The 13,487-nt window shown below is 55.4% G+C and overlaps 2 protein-coding genes across 3 annotated transcripts; one reads left to right on the forward strand and one right to left on the reverse strand.

The window, feature by feature from the left end:
* Positions 1-73: 73 nt before the first annotated feature.
* DQX1 (DEAQ-box RNA dependent ATPase 1) lies at positions 74-7,332 on the forward strand. Of its 2 annotated transcripts, XM_028116150.2 has the most exons (11): positions 74-1,109; positions 1,356-1,549; positions 1,933-2,317; positions 2,649-2,882; positions 2,976-3,075; positions 3,181-3,339; positions 3,427-3,618; positions 5,658-5,777; positions 5,937-6,127; positions 6,456-6,646; positions 6,873-7,332. In XM_028116150.2, exons 1-11 carry the CDS (start codon positions 873-875, stop codon positions 7,027-7,029), a joined length of 2,160 nt encoding a protein of 719 aa, XP_027971951.2. In that variant the 5' UTR covers positions 74-872; the 3' UTR covers positions 7,030-7,332. The 2 variants fall into 2 exon arrangements, with proteins under 2 accessions (XP_027971951.2, XP_027971950.2); XM_028116149.2 differs by having other exon boundaries at positions 2,649-3,075.
* Positions 7,333-9,011: 1,679 nt separating this feature from the next.
* Positions 9,012-10,409, reverse strand: TLX2 (T cell leukemia homeobox 2). The gene is made up of 3 exons (XM_028116108.1): positions 10,010-10,409; positions 9,378-9,615; positions 9,012-9,228 (listed from the first exon to the last, which is right to left on the reverse strand). The coding sequence occupies exons 1-3, from the start codon at positions 10,407-10,409 to the stop codon at positions 9,012-9,014; spliced, it is 855 nt and encodes a 284-aa protein (XP_027971909.1).
* Positions 10,410-13,487: the final 3,078 nt, after the last annotated feature.

A 13,487-nucleotide genomic window follows, 5' to 3' on the forward strand; every position in this document is an offset into this window, starting at 1 on the left:
AAGCCCACTGAGCAGGTTCTTTTTCCCTTGGTTGGGGGGAACGTGTGAGAGCCTCCTTGTGGGTTTGTGAGAAGTGGTTGAAATCACCCCTTCGTGTCAAGAAATGAGTGATACTATGGAAGTGTAACTGAATTGAAGACCAGCAGCAACTGGACCCTAGCTTGGGTGTTCGGCCCCACTTTGTGAAGAGACAGCTGCAAAACTACAAGTTCCAAGATGCCTTTCACTAACAAGCACAATGTACACTGTCTGTAGAGTACACATGCTCAGTGTGGGGTCTGGAACCTGTTTTCCATAGGCTTCTGACTAATTAAATAAGGTGGAGCAAATGGCCCCACCCCAAAACCAGGCTTAAGGATTCCTGTTTAAGCCGAGCCCCAGGGTGGAGCCGGAATTTACCTTTGTACTTCACTCTCGTCTGGGTTGGTGGTGACTGGCTGGGTGGGTCTGGAACTGGCTGCCACCGTGACACGTCTCAGAGCTGCAAGCAGGTTTGAATCCAGGATCCTTGTGGCCCTGCTCCCCCGTTCCTACCCCTTTCCTCCTCCTGTTCTTTATCTCTTTATCCTTTTCCCCTCAGGACCTTCCCACAGGTTACCATAATTCCTGGTGCCCTGGAGGCCCCCTGTGTTAGTCACAGGGTTTTTACTACCTGACTGACAGGTTAATAGTCCGCTTTGATAGTCCCTCACTGTCAGACTCAAGTCTCCACTGTTTCCTGGCAGGCAAGAAATGCTGGGAAGGATGGACCCCAGCGCATTACTGCTTGAGGATACAGGTTAGGGATCAAGGGTGGGAAGTTGGTGTAAGTCATTTTAATACGAGGCCTTAATCACTGCCCTGCCTTCTGTAGGTACTGCCAGTCAGCTACCATGGCCTCTCAGCATCTTGGGCTGGCAGAAGAGTCTGACCCAAACCCCAGGGAGTCTGAGTTGGCTGTGAACCCCTTTGACGGGCTTCCCTTCTCTTCCCGCTACTACGAGCTGCTTGAGCAGCGCCGAGCCTTGCCCATCTGGGCTGCTCGGTTTATCTTCTTGGAGCAGTTGGAGAGTAGCCCCAGTGGAGTGGTGCTGGTGTCTGGAGAGCCTGGCTCTGGCAAGAGCACCCAGGTGGGGGGAGACTCTGGGAGTAGACAAAGGGAGGGACTAGAGAACTGGTCCTTCCACCGGCAAGGTGGGGATTGGGCTCCGTGGAATTTGAGGGGAGTGGTCAAAGGGAGACCGGGTTAGACTGGCCCGTGGGGGGCTGGTGAAGGACCAGGGGACTCCCCAAATTAGAATGGCCACAGTCCCCCTGCACTTCTGACTGAATCCTACATCTCACTGACTGGTTGTCCTTTCCTATTCCTACCCCAGATCCCTCAGTGGTGTGCAGAGTTTGCACTGGCCAGGGGGTTCCAGGAAGGCCAAGTAACTGTCACTCAGCCCCACCCTCTGGCAGCCCTGAGCCTGGCCATGCGGGTTGCCGATGAGATGGACATAACCCTGGGTCATGAGGTTGGATACAGCATTCCCCAGGAGGACTGCACTGGGCCAGACACCCTGCTCAGGTGAGGCCTCTTGCAGGCCTGACCCAAATCTGATTTCCCTCCCCTAGTAGAAACAAGCCCAGTCCTCTGACATCTCACCAACCCTCCCTCAGCCCATGTCACCCTTTAGATCATGCACGACACAATGCTGAATTAAGCCCCTAACCCCAGTCAGGGACCTTAGATATTCAAACTCACCATCATCATGAGCCTCATTTGCCCAGCTGGAGTACAGCTTGTGAAAAAAAGCATCATCAGTGAGGTTGTGGGTCTCCATACACGTTCACGGCGTCTTTTTCTGACCTTACTATCAAAATCTAGGCCCCCCAGGAAGACGTTCCCCTGGACTTCTGGAGTTGTTCAGTGTCCACACTGACTCCTCTGCCCACTGCCAATGTCAACAGGTTTTGCTGGGACAGGCTGCTTCTACAGGAGGTGGCCTCAACCCGGGGCACGGGAGCCTGGGGCGTGCTGGTGCTGGATGAGGCCCAGGAGCGGTCAGTGGCCTCGGATTTGCTCCAGGGCCTACTGCGAAATGCCAGGCTGGGAAACCTTCCAGGGGACTCAAGAGTGGTTGTGGTTACTGACCCTGCCCTTGAACCTAAGCTCCAAGCCTTCTGGGGCCATCCTCCTACTGTGCATGTACCCAGAGGGCCTGGCGTGTGTCCCACACCTGTATACAGGGACACTGTCCCTACCGATCGAGTGGAAGCTGCCTGCCAAGCTGTGCTTGAATTGTGTACGAAGGAGGCTCCAGGAGATGTGCTAGTGTACCTGCCCAGTGAGGAGGTAAAAATGGGCTGCAGAAGGTTCTTGTGTATGCTGCCTTCCTTCCCTGGGGGAGTTGGAGCAATGCTTGTTAGGGACATTGAAGTTGTAACATTTACTATGTTGGAGTCCTTAGGACAAACTCAAGGATTTGGGGGTAAAGAGGTCTACCGCCCCTTTTTTGACTCCATCTAACACAGAGACTGTGGCTCAGTGAATTCCTGAAATTATAACAACTTTATGAGTATGTGCATTTTTTTCAGAGTGAAAAACCATAGCTTTCATCAGTTTTTCAAAGGGGTTTGTCACCAAAAAGGTGAGAACTGCCTTAATGCCCCACCCCTCTCTTCAGGAAATTTTGCTGTGCTGTGAATCCTTGTCCAGGGAGGTGGAGCCCTTGGCTCTCAGAGGTCCTCCACCACGGGTGCTGCCCCTTCACCCAGGACATGGCCCAGCTGTTCAGGCTGCATATGAGGACATGGACTTGGGTGCCCGAAGGATCGTGGTCACTCACTGGCTGGCTGACTTCTCCTTCTCCCTCCCTTCCATCCGACATGTCATTGATTCAGGACTGGAGCTTCGAAGTGTGAGTGAGAGAGATGAGGGGATGTGGGGGCTAAAGATAGAAGTGGCCCGCTCTGATCTGTCTTGGCCTTGGTTGTGGGGGGCGCGGCGACAGGTGTACAATCCTCAGATCCGAGCAGAATCCCAAGTGTTGAGACCAATCAGCAAGTGTCAGGCAGAAGCAAGAAGACTGCGGGCAAGAGGGATCCCACCAGGTAAGAGCCTTTGCCCTTAACTGTGATCAAACATGAAAAGAGTCCCCACACGCAAACCCTGAGAAATCTACAGAGGCCTTCTTTCCCAGGTCTTTCTCCCCTCAGGGTCCTGCCTCTGCCTGTATCCTAAGTCCTTCCTAGAACTAGAGGCGCCCCCGCTGCCTGCACCCAGGATATGTGAGGAGAATCTGAGCCCCCTGGTGTTACTTCTAAAGAGGAGACAGATTGCAGAGCCTGGGGAGTGTCACTTCCTGGACCGGCCTGGTGAGCACCCCCACCCCTGCCCAAGGCCTGCTGTCTGACCTCCAGGCTCTGAGACTCCCGGCCCTATCAGCTTTCTTCCTTCACCAGCTCCAGAAGCACTGATGCAGGCCCTGGAAGACTTGGACTACCTGGCAGCCCTGGATGATGATGGGAACCTGTCAGACCTGGGAGTCATCCTATCAGAGTTCCCCCTGCCCCCTGAGCTGGCCAAAGCCCTGCTGGCCTCCTGCGAGTTTGACTGTGTGGATGAGATGCTCACCCTCGCCGCCATGCTCACTGGTATAAATCACTTCTCGCTCTGGCTCTTGCAGCCACTTCAGTCCTTCCCAGCCCTTTCTGGTGTTCTGGTACTCCCAAGACCAGCTCTTTCCCCTCTGCTCCCCTTACAGTGCCCCCAAAACCAGCCCTAACCACTTAGCCCTCTCCTGTCTCTTTAGCCTTTTCCCAGTGCTGGTCCTTGCCCCCAACATGTGTAAATCTCTCCTGTTAGTACTAAAGCTCCACGCCCCTCTCCATCCACCCTCTACTCCCCTGCAGCTATGCAGAATCACCTCTGCCCCAGTCAGCCTGGTGTGTTCCCGCCCACTTCATCCCAGCCTCAGGCCCACAACAACACTGACAAATCTCTCAGCTCAGCGGTGACCACCACCTCACCCCCCACCACCCCCCCCTCCCGCCAAGGCTGAACCCACTGAATACTTCTGAGTCCTTATTCCTTACGACCTTCTGATTCTGACACTTGAAAATGCAACCTCTCCTGCCTTGAAACTGCCCGCTCCCTGAGCCTCTGTGACTTGCTCCTCCAGGTTTTCATCCTACCTCTCTGGCTGTTTGGCCGTTCCCTTCATCTCTTCCCTGGCTCTTTGTCCTCCGCTCATCCACTGTAAATTGGACCTCAGAGTTCCATCCTTGCCCCCTTTTGCCTTCTCATTCCTTGAACTCTCTGAGCAAGTTCATGCACACCCATAGTCTGAAGTGCCATCTTTACACTTAAAATTTCCAAAACTTCTGGGGCACCTGGGTGGCTCAGTTGGTTAAGCGACTGCCTTCGGCTCAGGTCATGATCCTGGAGTCCCGGGATCGAGTCCCACATCGGGCTCCCTGCTCGGCAGGGAGTCTGCTTCTCCCTCTGACCCTCTTCCCTCTCGTGCTCTCTATCTCTCATTCTCCCTCTCTCAAATAAATAAATAAAATCTTAAAAAAAAAAATTTCCAAAACTTCTATCTCCCTGCCAATACCATTCTTCTGAATCTTAGATTTATATATCAGATGCCTGATGGACATTTCTATCAGAATTGGCCACAGTACCCAGCCCAGATCCGAACTCAAGCACTTGCTTAAACTCTTCCCTCACCACCACCACAAAACCATGCCATCATCTCTGCAGCTCCACTACCATCATTCTAGACTAATCTTTCTCCAGGTTCTTTCAGTTTTATCTCCTAAATGTTTTTTTCTTAATTCATCTATTTGTCTCCATACGCACTATCAGTGCCAATGTTAGATCCTCACCACCACTCAGCGTGGATTCCTTTAGCCTCCTAACTTGTCAAATAAACTTCTTTAAACACTTGGACTCTCTTCCCTCAAAACTCTTCTTCAACAGCTATTCTCTATCTTCTGGACAGAACGTAAACTCATTGGCACAGCACATCCAGCCTCTCATGACCTGGCCCACACCTACCTCTCCAGCTTTATCTCCTGCCACTTTGCCACACATGCCATTCCCCTGACCCTTACTAGGTGCATGCAGGTCTCCAAACAGGCCATGCTACTAATTTCTGTGCTTTGTCATGCCCACAGTTCAGATTCTCTCTGCCCCCTCTCTACTGAGCTAATTCCGAACAAAACTTCAAATATTGGGGCGCCTGGGTGGGTCAGTTGGTTAAGCAACTGCCTTCAGCTCAGGTCATGATCCTGGAGTCCTGGGATCGAGCCCCGCATCGGGCTCCCTGCTCAGTGGGGAGCCTGCTTCTCCCTCTGCCTGCCACTCCCCCTGCGTTCTCTCTCTCTCTCTCTCTCTCTCTCTCTCTGACAAATAAATAAATAAAATCTTAAAAAAAAAAGCTTCAATATTGGTCCACACACCTGTTGTGCTGATCAAGTTTGCTTATCTGTCTCACCAGACTCTAAGCTACTTGAGGGCAGAGACTGTCTTTCGTTTATCTTCAATGTCTAATAAAGCGCAAAGCACCTAAAAAGCTATCAAGGTCTTTTGAATAAACTTCCCAGAGTGACACTTCCTGCCTTTTCACCCTTCCTTCTGTACTGCTATCCTTTCTCATTCCCCAGAACGACCTTCCTCTCTTCTCCTCCAGCTGCTCCCGGGTTCACCCATCCTCCACTCTCTGCAGAGGAATCTGCCTTGCGTCGGGCCCTGGAACATATGGATGGTGATCACAGTTCTCTGATCCAGGTGTATGAAGCCTTTATACAGAGTGAGTAGCCCACTCTGCATCTGGTATTTTCCAAAGGGGGGAAGTGGTATGCAACCAGCCGGTAGATGTTTATGCCCAGGAGAAGGAGACCCTTTGGCCAAGGGCTGGCTTCTCTTGGGGGTCTCTTTGCAGCCAGAGCTATGCCCTTTCCTCTTGTAGGTGGGGCAGACGAGGCTTGGTGCCAGGCCCGGGGGCTCAACTGGGCAGCACTGTGCCACGCCCAGAAACTTCGAGGTGAACTCCTAGAACTCATGCAACGAATTGAACTTCCCTTGTCCCAGCCAGCCTTTGGATCTGAGCAGAATCGCAGAGACCTTCAGAAAGCACTGGTGTCAGGATACTTCCTTAAGGTTAGGGGAAAGAGTTGGGGTGAAGGTCATAAAAGGAATAGAAAGCAGAGGGACCAAAAATTGATATGCCATCTCTGAAACTGGAGTCCAGGTGACCATTCCAAGGATTTTTTAGAACCAGGAGAAACTTTTCCTTTGAGGTATTGGGGTGCAGGGGGCTATGGGAAATGCCATATGGTAGGGACTCTAACACCTAGAGATGATGCTCTACTTTTAATAATCTCACCACCCTTCCTAATTCTTTCTCAGCCTCCCCCTCCTTTTCTTTTTCCTACTGCCTTCCTCTTCTCCCTCACTTACTCCTTCACTATCTTTGCTTTTAAATGAGGTGGCCCGAGACACAGACGGGACTGGAAATTACCTGCTCCTGACACATAAGCATGTGGCCCAGCTTTCCCCATACTGCTGCTACCGAAGCCGCAGGTCTCCAGCCAGACCCCCGCCATGGGTGCTTTACCACAATTTCTCCATTTCCAAAGACAACTGCCTTTCCATTGTTTCTGAGATTCAGCCACAGATGTGAGTTCACGGACACCCCTCTTACACTGCCCATTCCTCTTCTTGGGGCCAAAATTATGGCTGGGGAGTTAGAGGATATCCTCTTAAGGAGAAGAGGATTTCTTAGTGGGCTGTAGTGACATATGATTTGAGGGGATAGGGTTTGTGGAAGGAGTGGGAAGAAGTTTAAGAATCTGCATTATAAGGGAGGATACAGAAATCATCTAACTGTGACTCTCTCTGTCAGGCTGGTAGAGTTGGCCCCTCCATACTTCTTGAGTAACTTGCCTCCCAGTGAGAGCAGAGACCTCTTGAATCAGCTGAGAGAAGAAATGGCAGATTCTTCAATAGAGAGTGAATCTCCCCCTACCCAAGAGTTTGGAGATGCCTGTGTCCTGCAGTGACATGCCTAAGGAATGGAACTGAGCTCATCTGAAGGCATTAGGTCCTCTCTCAGGCTAGCACCAAGGTAGCCAGCCAAAGGTTAGGATCAAATATAAATCCTGGAACCTGAGTCTCAAGAAATGGTGGACTGAGAATAGAGGAAATTGGGTAAGCCACAGTATACATAAGGTTGGACCCTTTCTTTAGCCTTCTTCTATTTATTGGAGAATGACTGATATGCCACCCAAGCCTCCAATTTATGCCAAACCTGTCTTTGTGTGCTTCACTTTGATCTATAAAAGTTCTTTCTCTATGGTGCCAAATTTGAGTTTGATTCTGCAGCAGCATATACAACATCCATGAATTAGAGGTGACACAATATCATCCAACTCCTCCAGCAATATCCTCTTGCCTGGTTCCCACCTGTAGTCAAGCCTTTCCGGTATGAATGACCTACAACCCAGAAAATGTGTAGTTTGACTACAATTGGTCTCTGACCCTGCCTGAAGCTCACTTCCCTTTATCTTGCTCTCACCTACAGGGGAGGAAGAATGAGGGTGCTATAAGAAATCAGACAAAATCTTCCCTTTTTCCCACATACAACTTAGATCCAGCTCCTTCTTAACCCTCAAGGCTATTGAAACCATCTCCAAACCCTCAACTTTCCACCAACAAGCTTCCCAGCAGCCCCTGGCCTACCAGCATGCTAAAGCTTTTCTAACAACTTCAGGGACATCATACTTTCCTTTTTTCCCAGCTGGGTACTCCTTTCCCTTTTCTTCCTTTAAATTATTAATTTTGATATCTTCCATCATCTTTCACATTGTAAATATGTTTGTAGAAATTGGTGGAAAGAAAGATTTAATCCTTAGAACTCTGCTTCTCTCCTCAGAGTGTCTTCCCTTGGAGAGTCTATCTGTTCTCATCATTCCATCTATCTCCACCTCTATGTGCATGTCACCCAACCTCCCCCAAAAGCACTTTTCCAGAATGTATTCTCTTTAGGTCTAGCATTCAGTTTTGCCTGTAGTTATCTTGCTCTAATCTTTCAGTTTCCCCTTCATTATCCCCAACACCGTTGATCTCCCAATCCTCTACATCTCCAACCCTGGAATTACCTTTGATTCTTCTTGGATATTCCTAGTTATTTGCCAAAATCTGCTCACCCTAACTCCACGGGGCCATTAATTTTATCCACTGCTTCTCCCTTTCCTCTCTCTGTCCCCACGGGAGACCAGAGCCAGATTAGTGTTCCTGGATTTTCTGTTTCATCGGATGTGTAAGTATCGTCTTGCCTGCCGCCCCGGTGCGTTGTGAGGCTCAAGGAGGACGGAGTCAGCAGGTTGAACACACATGACAACATGAGGTTCAAAGTCAGAAAGGTATCCTTAGCAATTATTTTACGGTTGAAGAATGAGAGGCCTAGTGTGGATAACCCTCTGGTTCCTGTCACAGTCAGACTCTTGCCCTGCAGCCCCTCTTCCATTATTCTGCTGTCATTGGTGTCTTCCTTCCTTTGCACCTTTGATACAGACCCAGGTAGTGCGAGCTGCCGCCGCCCCATCCCAGCACCACCTTTAGCCTGTTCTGTGGGTCCAGAACCCCAGCTTCAACCCACCCTCCGAAGAATCCAAAGTCCTCAGGAGAGCAGCTCCCATTGGCCAGCCCGCCCCCTCCCCTCACCTCATTGGCTACCATACTGCAAGTCCCGCCTTCTTGGCTCCTCGGGTGCCAGCTGCCGTGCAACCGCAGTTAAGTGGGAAATGGCGGGAAAGGCCACGTCTAAACGCGCGGCGCAACCTCGAAACGCTAGCCTAGGAGCCCGCGGTGGCCGAGGAGCCCTCGACGATAGCCTCAAAGCCAGCTCCTCCTCACAGGCTCCGCTACCACGGAACCACGGCACCACGGGGTGGTCAGCCGCGCGCTCTGTGGCCCTGGGTCCGGCGCTCCGCACGGCGCCTCAGTCCGTGAAAGAGCACTCGGCCGGTCGGGCAGGCGTCGCTCACACCACCGAGGCGAGCCCGGACACGGAAGCCACCTTGTTGTCCTCGGCCCAAGGCTGCAGGTTCTGCAGCGCGAAGAGAGACGAGTTGTGCAGGCAGAGCGGGTCCGGGGGCAGCGGCGGCCGCAGAGGCCGTGGTAGGGCATCCTGCTGCAGGTGCAGGAGCAGCCGGCCCGCGCGGTGCCGCTCCGCCTCGCGCTCCTCCGCCGTCTGGCGCCTAGGCGAGCGGAGACGCGGGGTCAGCGAGGCCGGCGCTCGCCCACCCCGCGCCTCGTGGTCACCCGCGGAGCCCGCGGTTCTTCGCCCGCCCCGCGCCGCACCGCCACTTGACGCCTCCCGCGAGCCCTCGCTCGCCCCAAGCCTCACCGCCACTTGGTGCGCCGGTTCTGGAACCAAGTCTTGACCTGGGCGTCGGTCATGCGCAGGGCCTTGGCCAGCGCTGCCCTCTCGGCCGAGGCCAAGTACTTCTGGCGCAGGAAGCGCCGCTCCAGCTCCAGCACCTGCGAGCGGGAGAAGGACGTGCGCGGCTTCTTCCGCTTCGGGGGGGTCCGGTTTTGGTAGGGGTGGCCTATGCGGCGCGTCCCGGAGAAGGGCGAGAGTGCAGCTACGGGGAGGAAGAAGGAACAGGGCAGGGTTTTCAGGGCGGCCCTTCCAGGTGCCCCCAAGCTCGGCCCCACACCAGCAAAGGCCTCCAGACAAGAAAGGGCCTCGGAAGAAATGGCCCTCCCCCTGGGGTGAGAAGGAGACGGCCCCCGGAACTTCACCCTGCCCTACCCGCAGTGTGGACAGTAGACTGCAAAGGAGGGCGCGGACATCGACGGCAGCTCCCTCCCCATTGCCTCTCTCAGCATCAGGACCAAGAGATACATGTTGGGGGAGGATCCCCTGGGATGATCCGGGCGGGGAGCGTACGGGGAACTTGAGTTGGAGCAGAAGGATCAAAGATGAGGAAAAGGGGTCAATGTGGGGCTGGACGCTGGAGGGTCGGGCAATCTCACCCGTGAGCCGGTCCTTGGCAAAGCGGCGGCCGCTGTCCATCCAAGGGAAGGTGAGTCCCGCTAGGCCCCCGGCTCCGCCCAAGCCAGAGGGTCCAGGCACTGCCGGCGCGCCTCCCGCGGGCGGCGGCACTGGCATTGGACGATGCGCCGGGACGCGGATCACGCCGCCTGGGCCCATGCCGGAGCTGCCAGGTAGCGGGGCCAGCGAACCCGCGGGACCGTAGCTTGAGGTTCCGTGAAATCCACCCGAGAATGCCGCACTCTCCCCATGGCCCTGGCCTGAGCGACCGGGGCCTAGGCCGCTCCCGGGGGGTTCCGGGCAGCTCAGGATCTGATCGATGCCAAAGCTGATTGGCTCGTGGTGCGGGAGGTTGTGCGAGGCCAGCACCGCCGGCTCCATGGGTCCGGGTCAAGGAGGACCACAGGAGGTTTGGCGGTTGGGGAGGGCGCCCCAGGCAACTCTGGGAGCCCTGTAGCGGAGGGTTCGGGGCGGCGGCCTCAGGGGCCCGCGGGGCTGGCCGCTGCGGGTCGCCGGGGCCCCCGGGACAGCTTCATCCCTGTGCACGGGGAGTAGCCGCGCCCGTGCCGGCCTCTGCCGGGCGTCGGCGCAGGGACTCGCATCCCGGGGGAGCGCGACCGGCGGGGGCCCCAGGAGCGCCCTTGCTGTCCCTGAGGCGCAGATGGACGCTGGGCTGCCGGGGCCTCTGCCCGAGTCCGGGGTGGAGAGGGTTGGCTGGCTGGGGATGGGGCAGTGACTGACAGATCAGCATTGGGTGGGTAGTGGGGGCTGGGGGTAGGGCAGGGGCGGGGCCGTACCCGTTAAAGGGAAAGAGACGCCTGTTTGCGCCAAACGCCCGGACGACTGGCGGGCGGGGTTGGTGGGGATAAGGGGGCGGGGGGGGGAGGTGGCAAGGGTGTTAGGAACCAGGCTCAGCACGGGAGGGGCCAGAGCATGGGCCGCTGCGCGCTGAGTCAGGCGAGAAGCGCACAGCAACTCCATCCTCGCCGGCCTCCGCCTTTGGGCTTCCTCGGCCTCACCGGCTTCCTCGCAGGTGCCTCCTCCCACAGCCCCCACTTTTCGCCTCGCGAAGGGTCCTGCCTGCCGACTCCCAGATTCGTTGTGGCCCCCGCCTAAGTGCCCTCGAAGACCAAATCTCGTTGTGGCTTCCTGGCTGCGATGGGAAGCGGTTGGGAACGGCGCCGGCGAGTTGGAGGCCCGGGAAGAGGACAGGTGTGGGAAGGGGGTGGCTGGGCGCGTCTGGTGGGCTAGGGCGGGGAGCAACCCCTCTGGGCCAGCGATCCTGGTGCACCTCCCGGCCTCTGCCATAGGGCCCCTACCTCCTTCCCGGAACGCCAGTAATTGATGCCCTGTGTTTCTTAGCATTTCGATTTTCTGAAATCGGTGTAAAGCGGACCCTTGGCTCAACCCGGGCTAAGTCAGGCGGATGAGAGCTTGGGGCTGGCGTTCCGCCCCCCACAGGGGACCACCAACGCGGGACTCTGCCCCTCCACTCTGCGCCTAGGAAGTCAATTCTCACACACTTCCCCCCCCTCAAAGGCGAGAGGACAAAATCGCCACAGGCGACACGTGGGTCCTCACTGAAGCCTTCGGCGGTCTCAGCCGCCTCATTTCCCACAGACGCTTCACCCCACCCAACCCCAGAAACTGTGCCTGGAGTGTGTCACGGATGGGAGGTGGGGAAAGACTGAAGGCGCTCGGTGACCTTGTGACCTCTGGCCGGGGACCCAGGAGCTGGGAGTGTGTGAACTCTGCGTCCTTCCCGGGATGGGACCCGGGCCCGGCGGGCCCCTGCGCCTTAGACCCGCCCCCGCCGCCGCCCGGCCCGGTGCAGGCCGCCATAATCGGGTTAGCTGGGTCGGAATTACATTACCTTCCCCGGCCCGCCCCGGCCCCGGGGGGGCCCTGGCGCCTCCGAGCCGGTGAGACTGGGCGCAGGGAGGGGGGGTGTTGCTACCATTCCGAGGCGGGTGGGCACGGGTGAGCCGCTCGGCCTGCCTTGGACACGTGGTAGCCAAAGGACCCCACCCTGCTGTGTCAGCCCTAGCTCCTAGACCCCAGGCCACTCTGGTGCTCAGCTCCAGTCTGCCTGTTACCCGCGTAAGCCGAAATGCCTTCCAAGGCTCGTAGATGGGTCTCCCTGGGAGCACGGATCTTCCACTTGGTTCTCCAGGATCTCCTGGGAAAGACTGCCCCTCCTTTCTCCCCAGCAGATGGGCTGCAGCCCTGCACCAGAGGCAGGGTGAGGGGTCTTTTCTCTCCAGGGAACTGGGAACGATATTTGGGCATCTGGGCAGGAAAGATAAAGAACGGAGGGAATGGACTCTCCCCGCTAAAGCCACCAGGCCCTCCCTCAGTGTTCTCAGAAACCTCAGTCTGAAGGGGGGTGAACCATGGAGGAGGGAGGCAGTTGGCATCAATAATATGTGACATCCTCCCCCAAATTCTTGTCCACTTCCACTATCCAATTTCTCCAGCCCTTTCCCACCCTGCCAATAGCCCCTTCTGAAAGGGGAGCAGGGGGGCTCCTGCCTGTTTGGCAGCTGTGTTGTTATCTTGGTGGGTTGGTGGGACAGACAGACATTATCACCTCCCCTAGCCCCTCACAGAAGCCCAAGCACCCTTTCTCAGCAGTAGGGAGGTGGGGCTACTAGGGGGCATGAAACTTCTGCTGTTCGGGGAAAACCTCCAGAGACCGCTTGAGCTGGATCCCCTGAATGAGAACAGAGAGCCTAGGGAGACAGCAAAGTAAATAAAGACCCTGAAGGGGACTGGCCTACAGGTTAGGAATCTGTCGGTCCTTTTCCCCACTCTAGTGGGTGGGCCTCTGAGGAAAGTGTGGGCACTAGTGTGTCTTCAATCAGGCTGAATAAATCCTTCTTGAATGAATCAGTGAGGGAGGAAGACCTGTATACCTGCTGACTGTTCATCTGGCCTTTTGAGGTCAGCACAGATGGCACTGCCACCCAGAGATTGCCCAACTGATCCTTGGAGGAGAATGGTCACAAACCCAGTAATGTATACACATCTGGGGAATTACCAAAAAAGAAATGAGTGCCCTACTTCAAGAACAAAGGGTATCCGATTCTGTCAGCCAGAGTCCTAGAGATTCTTCCGCTTGTCTCCACCTCTCTGATCCCCTGATTCCCTGGAAAAGGTGGTTTCTGCTAGTTTATATCTAAGATGGAGGCTCTGGGGTCAGAACCCCAACCTCTCATACACACTCCTTTGCATCTGTCTCACCATAGCCTACGTGCATGTGGTCCCCAACCCTTCAAGTTTTCAGGCCTTCAAGCTGGCAGCTTCACAGGAAGAAGCACGTTCCCAGCCTGTGCTCTGGTGCCGTCCCTTCCTTCCTGCTTTTTGTGCAGTGTCTTTCCCACAAGATGGTCCCCACTCCTGTATCATCATTTCTCTCATTAGCTTAGTCCTTCCTACCCCCAACTGTCTTAGGTCTCT

This window comes from Eumetopias jubatus, unplaced genomic scaffold, assembly GCF_037043125.1.
Source record: "Eumetopias jubatus isolate StellerSeaLion01/CBP00866 unplaced genomic scaffold, mEumJub1_p1.0 scaffold_9, whole genome shotgun sequence".
Taxonomy (NCBI): domain Eukaryota; kingdom Metazoa; phylum Chordata; class Mammalia; order Carnivora; family Otariidae; genus Eumetopias; species Eumetopias jubatus.

Bases quoted from the DNA above. Each gene is read 5' to 3' on its own strand.
- DQX1 (XM_028116149.2), top strand. From the start codon at position 873: ATGGCCTCTCAGCATCTTGGGCTGGCAGAAGAGTCTGACCCAAACCCC. The intron at 2,318-2,648 runs GTAAAAATGGGC...CCCTCTCTTCAG, and splicing joins TGTACCTGCCCAGTGAGGAG to GAAATTTTGCTGTGCTGTGA. The intron at 3,619-5,657 runs GTATAAATCACT...CTTCTCCTCCAG, and splicing joins CCTCGCCGCCATGCTCACTG to CTGCTCCCGGGTTCACCCAT.
- TLX2 (XM_028116108.1), bottom strand. From the start codon at position 10,409: ATGGAGCCGGCGGTGCTGGCCTCGCACAACCTCCCGCACCACGAGCCA. The intron at 9,616-10,009 runs GTGAGATTGCCC...TCCTCCCCGTAG, and splicing joins TGCCAAGGACCGGCTCACGG to CTGCACTCTCGCCCTTCTCC. The intron at 9,229-9,377 runs GTGAGGCTTGGG...CCGCTCGCCTAG, and splicing joins AACCGGCGCACCAAGTGGCG to GCGCCAGACGGCGGAGGAGC.